The sequence below is a fragment of the Myiozetetes cayanensis genome, unplaced genomic scaffold (genome assembly GCF_022539395.1).
Source record: "Myiozetetes cayanensis isolate MyiCay16 unplaced genomic scaffold, myiCay2020 scf4, whole genome shotgun sequence".
Classification (NCBI taxonomy): domain Eukaryota; kingdom Metazoa; phylum Chordata; class Aves; order Passeriformes; family Tyrannidae; genus Myiozetetes; species Myiozetetes cayanensis.
The window spans coordinates 4740573-4756807 of NW_026087631.1; the positions used below are offsets into that span (position 1 = coordinate 4740573).

General features: G+C 39.6%; 1 protein-coding gene across 1 annotated transcript in view; it reads right to left on the bottom strand.

The window, feature by feature from the left end:
* Window positions 1–200: 200 nt before the first annotated feature.
* SLC44A1 (solute carrier family 44 member 1) overlaps window positions 201–16235 on the bottom strand; it is a 50972-nt gene continuing 34937 nt past the window's right edge. The window contains exons 10-15 of the mRNA XM_050329429.1: window positions 14367–14523; window positions 13823–13906; window positions 12657–12794; window positions 10846–11082; window positions 9186–9266; window positions 201–6934 (exon numbers count right to left, since the gene is read on the bottom strand). Of these exons, the coding sequence (XP_050185386.1) occupies window positions 6911–6934; window positions 9186–9266; window positions 10846–11082; window positions 12657–12794; window positions 13823–13906; window positions 14367–14523 (721 nt within the window). The 3' untranslated portion in view covers window positions 201–6910. The remainder of the gene's footprint in view (window positions 6935–9185; window positions 9267–10845; window positions 11083–12656; window positions 12795–13822; window positions 13907–14366; window positions 14524–16235) is intronic.

Sequence of the window (16235 nt, forward strand, 5' to 3'; positions counted from 1 at the left end):
TGAGCACCACAATGCTGTTCTAGGCAACAGGACAACACGTCCAGCATTACTGCAGCTACTCAGCTAAAGGGCAGGCACAGAGCAAAGTGAAGCGTGGGCAAACATTTGCATGGGCTCTGCTTGCTTCTCAGGAACTTGAGGTTGTATTGTTAAGAACAGTGGGACTTGAGAGTGGGACCCCGCATGGAACACACAGAAAATTTCTTTCTTACTTAAAAGGGAAACTTTATTTTGATACATTAAAAAATCTATACATTTCTTAGACTAAAATACAGTTTTGCATCAGTATCCTGGCACAATGTCAGTTTACACAGAAAATCTAAGATTAGATCAGCACTGTTAATTTTTCTTCTCTTCCTGCATTCACAGCTTGCAGTATAAAACATTTCAAGTTCCCAAGACAACAATAAACAGTGTCACATTTACTTTTCCCATTTTCAAAGGAGGTGGCATTCCACTGGAAAAAGGAGCACTTGTTAGTTGATCTTGATTCAATGTAAATCACTAAGTCAGTCCAGGGATTTGATTGCCCTGTTAGAAGTATGAGTGAAGGAGGATGAAAAACTCTTTTTCAGATGAAGCTTTGATGGACTATGACAATGCAAGTACTTTCAAGCCTTTAAAATATGTTCAGAAGATTTTCCTTAGGGTAGTTTCTGTAATCAGCAACACAATCCATCATACAGAAATAATTCTTTTCTATAGGTATAGGATTCCACCTTCATTTTTGCTCTGAAGAGCTCCATAGCAAAATAAAAGCAGGACACAGGGGATGTTGCTGTGAGATGTCTGAATTGGAACGTGAATTTTCTTAACTATTGTGAAGATTCTGCAGAATATCTTCTACCTGTGAAATCCTGCTCTCCATGGCTCCACCCGACCTTTGCCCTCTGCTTTCTAGCCCAGATTAGAAACAAAGCCACCTTTCTATTTTCTACTCCCTCACTCCCCCAGGACACACTACGACATTGTCTGTGGCACTGTTTTCCAAATGAGAGATATTCTCCCATTTCGGTTCGAGCAGCAGGGAGGGACCCAACTAATACTAACATGGACCACAGGTGGTATTTGAGAGTTAAAATCTGTGACCTTGGTGGGGACACCAGTCAGTGCCCAATTTCTGCTGGGTTTCACAAGGAGTCAGACCTCCTAATCTCACCAAGTGTTTCTGGAATAACTCCCTAGCTGCCCCTGTTTCCACCCAAGCCAGAGGGGAGTGGTGGCCCACTTGAGGAACAGCAGCTACTTGTGCTGCCACGTACTTAGAAAGGTGATAGCTGTCTTTAACATTACTGAAATTAGACTAGTTCTGTTCAAGCCAGCTGGTACTTTTGCTCTGAATTCTTGCGACTTTGGTTCTAACAGGAGTCCCATGTTTCTATAGAAAAGTACCAAATGCTTACAACACCAGATTCTGCTCATCACACTCACATACCATGACCTGACCTCAGTGAGACAGGGGAGTAGAATCTGATGGGTGTTTGCTGGTTTTCTTCTAGTTCCCCTTTAGCAGACCTCTGCCAAACGAATGCCTCCATTAATTTAGCCTCCAAATGGGTATTTTCAGATTGATTCATGCTATCAATTGTCCCTAGAAATATTTTCATAATCCTGAAGTCTCTGAGGAGCTTTGACTTGATTGCATCAGCTTGCGAACACTGCAAGACACATCACAGCTCCATCCCAGACCAGAAATTCTGCCTTTTATACGTGACCCACATCACAAGAGACAAGTTTCATCTCCTCTCTTACCTCTTTAAATATAAAAGAAAAAAAAAAAAACCTTGAGAACAGTATTCGCTACAGAACACAGGAAATACAGATTTACTACTTTCCATAATCTTGTTATGTGACGGAAATAACAGCAGAGATGAAATAGTTGAAAACCCATTTGAAAATGACATATTTAGAGTAAACTTTCATCATCTCAACAAAGAAGCTGAGTGCAAGAAATGCTGCAAATAAATCTGTTGGGTTTTGTGTTGGGAAACACGAGGTTGGTGTTTCGTTTGTTTTGTTTTGTTTTTTCCACAGAGATGAAATAGGATTTCTGTGTTGAAAATGTGACACACAAGCTGTTCAAGAAACAACTGACTACTGATACTTAGATTTAGTAAACGTTATCTGCACAGGCAAAGCCATGATTTAAAAAACAGGAATGCTGTTAGGTATCTACTTATAAATCTTACAATTGTTTCTCAAAACAACTGTGCCATGTTCAATACAGCATGTAATATGCACTCTGGATCAAATGCTCACTGGATGACAAGTATATGTCTGCTACATGCATTTTTTATTCTGACTCTATAACATACATTCATAGAATACATCATAACCACTCAGAGCAAACCGCTAAAGTGCATGCCCTGAGGGCACATTAAATACGTTGTCTCCAACACTGGCTGCTCAACTGCCAGAACACTGATACAGAAAGGGCTCATTTTTGCGTTATATCCCCATTATGTGCTGAAAGAGTAAGAGCTAACATCCCCTGCTCCCTCCATGAAAGGGAGCACTGTGGAGCAGGCTAATTACCTGCTGCAAAAAAAGCCCTTTCAGAAAGAAGTAACCACCCTGAGAAGATGCTGTACAGAAATGCAGGGACCAAGTCTTGGATTAGCTACTGGGAAAGTGGACCTGTGTGTACTGGGTTAGGCTGGATGGAGTTAATTTCCTTCGCAGCAACCTACACGGTGCCGTGTTTCAGATCTGCAACCAAAGGAGTGTTTGACAACAAATGCTTTACCTGTTGCTGAGCAGTGCTTGCACAGGGTGAGTGGCCTTCTCTGTTTCTCACTCTACTACCCCAGCAGAGTAGGTTGGAGTTGGGCAAAGAGGTGAGAGGGCACACAGCCAGGACAGACTGAAGAAATATTCCATAACGTATAAGGTCATACTCAGCAGTAAAACTGGGGTGGTTCCAAAGTAGCCACTGCTCGGAGATTGGCTGGGCATTGTCTGCTGGTGGGAGATGGTAAGTGCTTGCCTTTGTATCACTTGGGTTTTTTTTCCTTTTCTTCTCTTTCTTAATGAACTGCCTTTATATCAGTGCTTTTGTCCTTTCGCTGCTCTCTCCCATGCTGTGGGGGGGACTGAGAAAGTCAGAGAGTAGCAGCTTACGTGACAGCCAGGGTCAACCCACAACAACATTTTAACTGGATTTTCCACTGTTAGTTCTCCCTTCTAGGACACACTTCCCTAACGCAGAAAGTCCTTCGGTTACTATGCCAAGCTAAGGCCACATTTTAAACCCCATCCTGTTTTTGGCAGCTGGGAGCTACAAGAAGGCTGAAGATGCAATTCTAAGTTGGCCATAATGTTTAGTCTAGCTGTGGAGCAGCACTGAAACTGCAGAAGAGATGGATTGCACTTCTAACCACAGTGATGGAGTGATATCATTATAAAAAAACCCCTACCTTAGGACTTTAGCTCAGCACCTACTCCCCTCTCTTTCAGTCCAGGTGATATCCTAAATCATTGCCTCAGGAAGGTGAGAAGGAATGTGGTAAGATCAATGGGGCAAAGGGGAGCTGACACTGCCACTTGGCACTCCTTTACTGGAAGAGCAATACAGAAATAAGACCTAAAAGAACAAAAAAACCCCAATCCTCCAGGGCTGGAAGAAGCAATAAAGATTACATACTGCTGTTCAACTTCCAAATAAAACAGCGAGTAAAAATAATGTGAACAAAATTTTAGCAATTTTAAGAATTATACACTTTTTTCCCTTTGTAACCTAGCTGGTCAGAGGCTACAATACAGACCATCTGCAGAAATCAATGGCTGGGAACCAGTAACCCCACTGATTGTTTCTAAACCCAGATTGTCCAGTCTAAATCTCCAGTCCTCAAGCAGTACTTGGTTCAACGGACTTGCCAAGGAGATGATTTCTCTGTTTCAGCTGTCTCATCTTGTTCCTCCTGCATTGTTATTCTCGCTGCAGCATCACTCTCTAGTTAGTCTAGACTGCTTCCCACAAAGCAGTCCACACACTGGCTTTAAAAACCAACTCTCCAAAAAAAAAAAAAAAAAAAATATTAATCCATCACAACTGCCAGAGCCCAGCACCCCCACTGCCAACATTTCTATAGCGATTTACATGCCAAAGTGTCCTCTCACTCCACTATCCCCACTAGGAAAGGAAAGCAGAGCCTCAATTTCTCCTGAAAAGCTGTCTCTTCAGAACTCTGTCTTCTGCTTATCTCTCTGCACAAGACCGGGCTGGAAGAGGGCAGCTTGTAGTTTGGTTGCAAACGAACTTCAAAGGACATTCAAAAGCTTTAAAGGGCCACTGGAAAATCTGCATGTGGATGGAATGCCTTTTTGGCATGACTTAAAAGCTCTGCATGCCGGATATACACTCAAGAGTGGTGCACACAATTTTATTAAGAACTTCGTAATGATATAGTTTTCTCACTTAAACATTACAACTACCCATAGAAAAATGTTGCCTGTATCTTTTAAACACCATGTAAATAAAACAAATTTATTTTTTAAGACAGGATAAACTGCTATAAAAATGGTGCACAGTCAAGTAATACAAAAATACAAAATTTGTTTCCAACTGCAGTCCTACTTGCAATTACAGAGAAAAGTCCCCCACTCGGGACTTGCAGTGAGCAGGGAACACAAACTTGCAGAACCAGTCATGGCAGAACTTTTTTATCAAAATGCGCAGAATACAAGGCTTCTTTGATTAAGCACCTCCAATAGCCTCCAAACAAGAAGAAAATTAGTTTTTCTGGAAGCAACTGGGTACTTCATAAGTCTTTTAGCCTTGGAATCCAGTTTCTAGGATTCATCTAAGCCAGTTTTTAAATTTCTGGTGCTAAACCCTCCTGATCTACACAGATATTGGTGCTGAGTGCCACTGGCACAGCAGGAAGGTCTCCTCTCCACAAAAGTAAGGTTGCTCCAGTGTTTCTTGTAGGCAAGTCTGACCTCTTGACTTGCACTGAGAGGCCTCACCAGCGCTCCAGTTTGAATCCCCAGGTTGAAGCTCTAGCCCAGTTAGCACTTACACAGATGTGTAAGTTACAGCCTCGATACTTAGAGAGCCCTTCTGATGTTAGTGGAGTTACCGATATGGTTCACTTAAGTGAGTGTCTAAGTGCTTCCAGGACTGGGTAATTCTGTCTCTCTGCCTCCCCAGCAGCTATCCTTTCTGTATGTATCTTTATTTTCACACCTCTCATATAGTTTGGGGTCTGGGATACGAAAAGTGTAAACCCTTCTCTTAATTGGCTTACCAAAAGAAAACCTAACATGCCTTCTGGAAGCGAAAGTGAAATATTTTACTATTGCCAAAAGATAAGAGCACTAGTTAGCTACATGATACTACATAATTTTTTAAACCTTCGGCAGCAATTTGGAAGTCTGATCCTCTGACAGGAAGCACAAATAACTGCTTACTTACTAAACCTTGACAACACGAGTTGTGCATGTCTCTACCTAGACATACCTCTCTACTCCATTACAAAGCTTCTGTAGAAAGACTTATCTCTTTCAAAAGATTTTCTTAAATGGAGTGATTGAACCATTGAGGCGTCGTTTATTTGTAGAGAGCTTGTATTTAGTGCAATAAGTTTAAAAATTCTGCTCTGAAATATTAACTTTACATTAACAAAAATAGTTTTCTTAAAAAAATTGTAACAAAAGGAATATATAGCATAGACAGATCATGAATTCTTAGCAAACACACTTAAGCATTTACCATTACAATAGGCTGAATAATTGAGTATTAGCATTCATATCTGGCAAGCTTCCAGACTGAAAAGAAATTATGTACTACTACTACTAATAAAAAAGCATGTTCTCTTGTCATTATTTAATAACTTCAGATAACTGTCCTGGCAGCTACACTTCCAAAGAAATGTTTCTCTGCCCTTTCCCGTTTTAGCCACCCACTACAGTACATATATATATAAGGATCAAACAACAGGCAAGGAATGATCCCTTCTACCTCCCCGAGCTCTCTGGCATTAAATGAAATGAAGCATACAGTACTTTTTTTATGTACAGTAGTACAGTTCATTTCTCTTCCCCTCCTCAGCATCTTTGTATCTAGTCATGAATTAATCATGAGTATGGCTAAGATTGAGCTTTAACAATCTGTTATTTCCATTGCCCATATGCAGAATCCATACCCTTCAAAGGAACACTGCTGAAGTGTGAAGGAAGCTACTGAACTCAAGGGGAGGGTAGAGGGCAACGGGTATGAGGGGCAAGTAGGGTAAAGTAGGAAGTTAATTGCATATAAAAATTATCTGTCCCCATTTTGTAGGTTCTGTTTAATAGGAGATGCAAGGGCTCCCACACACCTGAATACCTGAGGAGTTGGTTATTGTGATGTCTGATACTGGTAAACAAAACTGTGCCCTGCCAGGGCTGTAAAGTAAAACAACTGCTTACAAACCCATTCGAACTGAATGAATTCTCACTGAAACCACCTTTTGAAAAACTAAATTTAAGACTTTTCTTGATTTCAAGGTTTTCTGTACATGTGACTGTCCCAAACTGAATGCAAATTTGAAAGAAACTGAACAAGTAAAAGTCTCAGCACATTAGCAGTGTCATGGGAAATCTGTCTCTAAACCCAGTCATGATTGCAGATCATCTTTACAATGATACCTCCTCCAGATTGTAAAATACCAAGCAGATAAGAATCAACATTTCCATGACCACAATGAATAATTTAAGAAATGGAACAATGATAAAGCTGCTTGTAAAAGCCACCCGTATGAAAAGAGTACATGTTTCACAAAAATAATTGTTAAAAAAAGTTTTAAATCCCTGTTCCTTTTCTCTGATTTTGGCTGTTTATTTTTATATATATATATATATGTATGTATATATGTATATATATATACTGTTTTGGAATGTCAATGGGTTCCAATATGGCTGGCTAGTTTCAAGATGAACTTGCTCCAGAGGCCTAGAAAACAAAGTCATACAGTACAGTCTTAGACAAATGCCAAAGGACAAGTAGAAACTGAGTCAAAGGGGTCGCTGGAAGCCATAAAGAAAAAAGTGTGAAAAGGTGGTGTTTTGTTTTTTTTTTTTTTTCTTGTGCCCTGATACAAGAACAAAAGGTCCTAAATGTTTCCTCCTCTCTGCTATTAATACCTACTTTATTATTTATTATTATTATTATTATTATTAAGTACAACTGCACTTGGGGTGTTTCACTTTTAGAAATAATTGTCATAGTCTAAGAAATATCTGCATTTCAAGGGTACTGAAGCAAGACAGTAAAGCCTCTGTTTCCAAAAGGAGAGGAAAAAAAGTAGTAGTAATCTGATTTTCAGACATGCAGTTTTGAGACTATGGGCACTACTATTACAGAATAGACTTATGAATGATCCTATTCCAGACACAACTGAGGCCTTTACTGATGCTTTGGGGGAAGGCATCAGAAATTTAATGGAGGTAACCACCGCGTCCCATCCTTGTCAGGAAGCGAGATCCTAGTATTTCAAAACCCACTCAACTGGAGCTGAGTGCCCAGAAAATTGAAAACCACTTGAGAAAACAAGGCCCAATCAGTTCCAAATAAAACAGTCACATGAGCAGCAGAACTGGGAGTAATTCAGCAGGTGACTCCCAGGCTCAGCATCTTCTGCAGTAGTGCTGTGAGGGTTTTCAGCCAGTACCAGGCATAAGTGCCTAGAAACAGGTTCCTACACGAATAACACCACCCTTGACTTGCAGGTACTTGGTTTGCCCTTTCATAAGGGGTGGGGTGAATAAAGGTTTTTTTACATCCAAGCTTTAGGCAGTCAAGTACAAAAAGTATAAGTAGCGGTCTGTGATAGTACTGCCAACAGTGTAAGTGGGAAACCACTACGTAACAGAATTTTGAACTGAAATTTCTGTGCATGTGACTTGAGGGTTTGCACACCCAATTCTCAATCATTTTAATGGCACATTTGCATCTACAGCATTTGGATCACTCTGAAAATCCCAACGTTAGTGTCTGTTTGAACAGCTAGAATTACTCCCAGAAGAAACAGTAAGTGAGCATAGAATTAGTTTTTTTCATATGTATAAACACAGCAGCATTTAGGCATAAGCAAATCTAGAAACTGGTATGCCATAATGAAATAGCAAAACACGCAAAGCTACACATCTATCCAGTCTATAGCAGGAACCCATTCCAGCTTGTTCAAAAAGTGCTCATGCAACATGGCTTCATGTACATCGTTGAAGAAAAGAAATTATTCTGTTGGCATACACTTATTTAGGTCCCATTTGGTTAAAAAAATTATCCCCATAGTGTGGAAATGAGTCAGACCCCAAACACTCCGAGAAAAGTAATGGCAGGAGAAATATTCTATTTCACAAAGTCATATTGCACGATGACAAGTCATACCTTGCCCAGACTGGCTCTCCATTATACGCTCTCTGTTCTCCACCTTCCAAACTTATCTTCCTATCTGTTATCTGTACCATGTATAGTGTTCCTTATTCCAGGCTACTCAGACATGCAATGCCTTCCTAACAGGCACACCATAAGTAAAACAGGCTGCAGAAGCATAAATGATGCATTGTTCACTGTCTGTGCATCTGACAGTGTGAGATGGAAAGAGCACACAAGAGACAAGCAACATAAGTAGTTTGCAATAAAAACAAACAACTGGGAGAAATGTCATTTGAGCAGGTTGAAAGGAATCACTGTATCCAATTCCTTGGCATGGCGTAAGATAATTTGGTGAGGGCTTTAAGTGCCTGGTCCTACTTTGCAACAATGGCTGCACTCAGTAGTGTTCTTCAGGCTTTTGCAGTGAATGTAAGATGAGCAAAAATTGTTCATCTCAGGGCTGAGAAGAGATTAAAGTCAGAACAGCCCAATGGATTTCAGAGCCATCTTATTTTTAGACTGTACAGCAATTGGGGCTGTATGTGTATACCACATAGCATGCATCACAAATCCTAATGAAACGATGCTGCATTTGTTTCATATGAGGCAGTTCCTTTCATCTTACTTTTACAGGAGATGGTCTCAGCTGTGACAAAAACTCTGCCATCCAGGTGATAGGCAAGCTCACGAACAGAAAAAGCAGAACATCTTGAGTGATACAGAGAACAAAAACTTCTCCTGAAGAAGTGCAGTCAGTAAAGACAAAGAGGGAGAAGAAGTAAAAGTGAAACTCTTGGAGGATGGCCACCTCCTCATCTGCACCTACCATTGGTTTTAGCTCTCTGCTCTCAGCTCCACCTCCCCGGCCAGCTTCTTTCATAGATTTCCTACTATTCTCCACAAACTCCTGAAAAAACAGTAATGAAACGACAAGTGCTCTCTTAGGGCAGACTCTAAAGGTCAAGTCTCAAGATGACAGAACTTCAAGATGTAACTGCTCAAAACATCAAGCCCATCTGCTTCTCTTGCTCAGAATTGACCATGAAGTATCAGAAAAACCTGCCAAGTAACCACTAAAGACTCCCCCATTTAATTCTGGAAGCCAGACAGGTATTTGCCTTGTGTGCTCTTATAACTTTTCCAGGTACCACGCAATGCTCTCCTTTATGGGGAAAGAAGGTAAAAGGCTGATTGCAAAAAAAACCAACCCAAAAAACCTAAACCAAGAACTCAACCCCACAAACCAAAAACAAACCCACAGCCAAACCACAACAAACCTTCCCCCAACACCATCCTTGTCTCACTATTACATTGGATCCTGTGAACTCACTGTTAACACTCCATTAAACAGAGGGACTTAGAGATAATTACTTTCAAGGTCTGGTCAATTTCCCTAACTTTCCTCAATTCAACCTCTTAAATTTTTCACCAGATCACAATCTCCTATTTATGAAGAGTAGCAAAGCTAATTCAATTTTATACAATTTTTTTTCTCTTGAAGGCAAGCATTCTCTAGCAAATCTCAGTAAATTTTAGCTGCTTGTTTTTTGTGATATTGACTGCTGACTAAAGAAACTTACAAGGCTTTTTATGGTTTATTGGTGTTTCTTGCTAAAAAGCAACTCATCAAACACCACTTTATTTATTATGTACTCTAGATTCTGTAGTGATTTGCCAAAAAATTGGCACCAGAATTCTTGGCATGGTTTTCCCACAAGTAATCAGAAAAAAAAATTATGCTAAGAAGCCATAAGAATCTTCCTCTAGCCTATGCGTGGAGGTGCATTTTACAAAGGCATATTCTACAGCTGCTACTTAAAAACACTCTCAAGAAAACCATCTACTCAACAACAAAGTGAAGGGCTTCGGAAGCAGAATCCTTACAACTTTGTTTCTAGCAACAGCAAACAGGGAATAAGATGGAACAAAAAAGAAGGCAATGAACTGGCCTTGCAAAAGGCCTTGAGGAAGCATCTATGCTCCAGGACGGAGCACAGAGCCTATGTATGACAGACAGAGCCAAATTCTGGTTGCTGTCTACCTGAACAAAGTTAAAACTCCACTGTGGTCATTCATTATCTACGTGTAAGGCAGAATACTCTGATATTTTTTCTCTTCCCCATCCAAAGAGATGTCCTTCTTAGGAAAGCACAAAACCAAGCCTTTCCCTCTTGTTTTGCTTCTTTCTAATCTGCACTGTGTCGTTTACAAGACATGACACCCAAGAGTACGATTCTGCAAGATGACTGCTCATCTAACAGGCAGCAAATAGAAGCCAATTAACAGTGAAACCAAAGGAAGGGAGCATCATTACTTATCTGATGCTCATCAGATGACACTTGGCAGCTCAAGCCATGAACAAGATGGCAAGGTTAAAAACAAACCCAAAAAAAGTTATTGAACCCAGCATATGAATTGATTCCACTGTCAAAATACCTATTTTATGGAACCAGATCCTTAGACTTCTAGAGCAAGAGGATACTTACCATGAGAACTTTATCCATGTAGAATTCCCTCCCAGGACTCCCATCGTTGTATTTTGTATCGATGGCAAAACATAAGAAAAGGACATCAACAACCATTTCATAAATAGAAAGGAAGCAGTGAGCAACCAGGAATGCAAAGAGGCAGACAATGATGAGTGGCAGCACCCAGATGGTGTAATCCCGTTGGTAATTCAGCAACATAACGCCGGCCAAACCTGTGCTGCAGACAATCAGGACCTGAAGAAGAAAATAGTAGACAACTCTAATGGCAGAAGCCTTTTTTTTTTCTTTTTTTTTTTGCTTGGTTTATTTTTTTAAAGCCAATGTGCTTCTTGGTCTGCCAGGGCTAGAATTAGAGGTTACAGATGCTAGTGGTAACAACATCTTTACCTCCTGGATTCCCCACATCCCCGAGTATTAATGATATTTTATGCATTGAAAAATGCCATTTATATCATTGATATATCATTCTGATATTAGAATTGCTGCACGTCCTTTAATACAAAAGGTATTTTTCAGAGCACATTACATTTATATTCTTGCTGTCATAGTTCTAGTTTTATAGAACATTCCTGTAAAAAAGAACTTTCTCCTGTCATCTCTAAAGGCCCCACAACCTGATGCTACCAATCACATTAGTACTTGCAGTTGTCTTTTTTTGGTTAGGTTGGAGGGAGAATTTAGGTGTTAGAAGGATGGTACATTTTTCATTCTGCTGATGGAAACAACTTCCAAATTTGTCTAGTCTTTATCTCACATACATACAGAAGAAAGTAGATCAGAATTCATGTGAAGCACTTCATGTAACAGTTTCCACAGAATTTATACTACATGTGAGGCCCTAACAGACATTTCACCAGGTACCAGTTTGATTCTGGCAAAAACAAATGGACTAAAATGTTGTGGCCATTAAACTTTTTGAACACTTCTGGACCTATTATTATGAACTGCCGTTAAACACAAAATTGTTAAAATAGGTCAGCTTTTATGAAAATACCCCTTTGGACTGGTGGAGGAGATGCTGGCAGCCTAGCATTGACTTAGCTGATAGTACTTTTTTATATGCTGCACTGTTCATTTTATCATTTCTGTCACCTGTGCAGGAGTGTAACAAGAAATACAGATGAGTTCAACCAGTGTCCGAATGCTTAGGCACAGGTGATTTAATTAGACTGGTATTAACTGCTTTAGTAAATAATGGCATAAAGTTGCTCAAAGGATTGAAGTAATACAGTGGATTACATTTCCATAAAGTATATCTCCATCAGCTGGAGACCCAAAAAGCTGACTGACCACAGCAATTATTCTAGTCTCTTTTTAATTATCGGAGTAGAGTTAACTTAGTTGCTTAAGCTGCCAATTTCCCATAGCAGGCTTTTGTACTCCCAGTCCAATTTTGTCATAAAGGTCATCAATAACGTGTCAAATTTTCAACATAAACCTGGAGAACATTTACTAAACAGAATTTGAAAGAAATGCTTCCTCTCCTTACAGTTCTATGTTTTAACCACAAAATCAAACAAAACCATAGAACTCCTAATCACTTTTCCCTTGAATCCCTAAAAAATAAATCATGCAGAAGGTATCATAACCTTCAGGTATTCCCCTCTAGTCACTTTTACTAAATGTAAATAGATCATTTGTTTATCCTCCCTACCTCAGACAGCTCCTCCTAATGTGATGCAGCTGGATGTAGTAAGTGCACACTGAGAAACACCATTTTTAAGGCATTTTGTATTTGGGGTGCAAACCACTGCTAAAGAAAGCTTGCCTCTCTGTAGGTCTGTAACAACTGCATACAGCAGACATACCTTTCCTAGAAACAGCATAAAATCTCCAACCGTGTTTATGGCAGCCACTCGCAAAGCGTTTTCCACCAGGATAACAAAGGCATCCTTTGCTGAGGTGCAGAAATTGGTGCTGTTGATAGCTGTGGCTGTATATGCATTCTAGGAAAAGGAGATTAAAGATTTATGCATAGAACGATCAGGTATTTCGAATGGAGGGTGGGGAAGATACAGCTCCTGAGTAAGTCAGATTTGCCATGTGATGTTAATGAACCGAAATTCCCCAGAGAGCTGTTGAATCAAGCAATGTACAGCAGCTGACAGAAGACTATATGAGGTAAAGAACGGCTATTCCTCTTCTCCTTTGCTCATAATTTATGCATTAACAAGTTTTTTCAAAAAAAACCTCATTAAACAGGATTTGCAATTTCTCTGCAGAAGGAGGTGAGCACTGGCATAGCTACAGAAATTAAGTAGTTAGAAAAAAAAATCTGGAAATACGAAAAAGTCTGAGAGTCATACAAGTCAACTAAGATAATTTCTAGATACTGCATTCAAGGTTAGTCATGACAGTTTTCAAGGATTACAGTGGGGCTTATTAAATGCTTTCTTCTGATTCTATTTTCTATATTTCCACAAGTAAAAAAAATTAACAAACTGTGAAAGAAATACTAGCAAGATATTTTTATATATATATATATCAGAGGTGGACTACAGGCCTACAAACCCACTTTGGGTCTGACCAGTCAGTGTGTTGCAACTTGCAAATCTTCTTCCACTTTGTAGATGATGATGATGATTTGATGTTTTGTACAGTTTTTGCATTGTGTGCATCTTAAATATTACACCTGAAAAACTTCATTCTGTTTTCATAGCAAACACATTTTGAAATTCAGATGTAGTTTTACCAAGTACACATATGGGAATCTCCAACCAGTACACAAATTGTTATAAAGATGAGATACCATGTTCACAAAGAGAGGTATTGGCTATTCTTTTGTCTTTGTTTACATTGCAAAGGTCAATGTAGTATTTGCAGTGTAATTTCAGTAATGGAGACAAGACTGAAATACTGTCATTCAAGTTCAGTTCCCAAGCACAACACATTATGTGTCAGCCTCAGACTGCAGTCTGGGAACATGTGTATTGTTATCAGCCCCTACATAAAAATTGAATATTGAAAATCTTACCTGATTTAAGTATGTCAGGCACTTTTCTAGACACCAAAGGCAGCAGATGCAGGCTTTAAGCATGCAGCGAGCACAAGCATTTTCCTAGGAAAGCACATAATGTGGGAAAACAAAGATAAAGAGTAAAACCAACAGATCTTAATAACATTCCTTTGTGTTTCAGTAACTGGCACTCAGATTGCTAAATTCAAGCAATCCATATCAGACCAATGCCATGGTCCTTTAAAGATTAAGTATTCACAGAACCATAGAAGGGTTTGGGTTGGAAGGGACTCCCCCCACCATGGGCAGGGACATCTTTCAGTAGACCAGGTTGCTCAAAGCCCCATCCAATGTGCCTTTTTTGAACATTTTCAGGGATGGGGCATCCACAACTTCTCTGGGCAACCTGTTCTAGCCTCTCACTGCCTTCATAGTGAAGAATTTCTTCACTACATCTACCCTATTCCAAAACAAGACTTCCAGCCTCCCACACCGACTAAATGAACAGGTCAATGCACCAGGCTTAAATTTTCAGTAAGAAAATGGAACCTATTTCTCTTACTTTTCCTTTGAGTTGTGTTTGAATATACATAAGAATCATTCGTGGTATCTTCACTAGTGTGATAATGAAAGACCCTTTTGCTACTGTTCCTAGGTGGTAACAAACAAGGCGATTAACAGATGCCAGAATAGGAGTGAACGGCAGATTTCTTTTCTCCCTGTTGAAAAGAGAAAAAAAATGAAGTAGAATGATCAGTATGTATGTGGTACCATCTACAAATGCTACAAATTATCTGTAAAATCTGTAAAATAAGGTGCAAAAGGGAACATATTATCCTCATACTAGCTTTCAGGGTGTATTGTTACTCCACCTTGTGTAACTCACAGATTTGTCTCCAGTGGAGAAGGCAGGACTAGAATAAGGAATCAGTATGTCACACGGGTAGTGTAGTGTTACATCCCCTTCTTCCCCGCCCTCTTTGACTGCACCATGATCTCAGAAATGCTCATTAGGCCTTGGCAAAGAGCAGCAAGGCTCAGCTCCTCTTGAGTATATCAGAAACACTGTCCGCTCCCAGGAACTTGTCCTGTCTGATGAGCTCCTGTTTTTTAAAGAACAGCCTTGGAAACTTACTTTTTGTGCCTGAGTAACAACCTAAGTGGAACAACATTTTTGCTATTGAACTTTCCAAGGAACTTACTGACCCAAATTGCAGCCAGGATTGAAAATTACTATTACTAAAGCCAGTGCTCCTGCAACCCTATAAACTCCTAGAGCACAGCTGTCTGTGACCAGCAATCTCCCTCTGAGGGGGATGCTTTTCAGAGCCACAGAACTCTCAAGTTTTCTATACTTGGAGGACCAATGTCAAGTGCTGCCAACAAGAGCCTGGGCTGATACCTCCACTCCTCGAGGCTCAACACTTTTCCAATTAAGAAGATGCAAAGGCATCTGATGTGAGAACTTCACTGAACTTGGGGGGAATTTTTTACAGGTAGATACCTGGTACATACTGCTTTAGGTCTGTGTGTGTGCAAGTGTGATAGAATTGCTATAGCAAATCTACGTACCATGAGCGTTATATTGGTAAGCAAGTTAGGTCTCTAAATGAGCTACTGTTGTGCTTACAGTAAATTCTACAGAATCTTTTGCTAAATTGTTTAAATTAGGCTACCAATTAAGTGATTTTAAGTGCAGTTAAAAAACTTTAGGCCTAAACTCTTGGTCAAGCCCAGGGCTGAATTCGGCAAGGGGGTCCACTCTGAACCTTGTGACTCAATGGGAAGTTCTCTGTCATTCATTTTTATCCATACCCTTTGCCATCCTTATCCTTTTTCCTTCCTCAGCCTCTGAATAAATCATTTTAGGTTGATTTTAGTTTTAGTTTGATCGATTTTAGATTTTTTCCTATTTTTTCTCTGTGTGCTTTAGCCATCTAGTAAGTAGTAAAGTGGACCTTATTAATGAATTTTGTCACACTTTCACGCTTATATTAAACCTGCTTTTGACAATACCTTTGCTGTTGATTCTTTAAGTGACTTAAAACACTAACTGGTGACAGGTAGTCTTACTAGCAGTTAGCTGCATTACCCACTGTTAACACCCAGCAATTTCTATAAAGTTACATCTGATGGTGTGCAAATCAAACCTTACGAAAAAAGTGAGAAACAATGCTAGTATCTTTTTTTGTCAGACTACTTACAAACTTGCCTTCTCCTTTTCTCATGTTCTGTTACAGATTTTTAGACGTTGGAGAGGATATAACTAATTTATTAGCTAAATTCTTTTCTCAGATTTTTTGCATTTCTGATTTAGCTGTTATATCCTCAAGGCACCAAGTGCTGAGCCTTAAACAAGTTATTTAATGCAATGCAGCTGCATTAAATTTTTAATTTACCAAATGAATACTCACTTTCAGGGTTTGAAGCT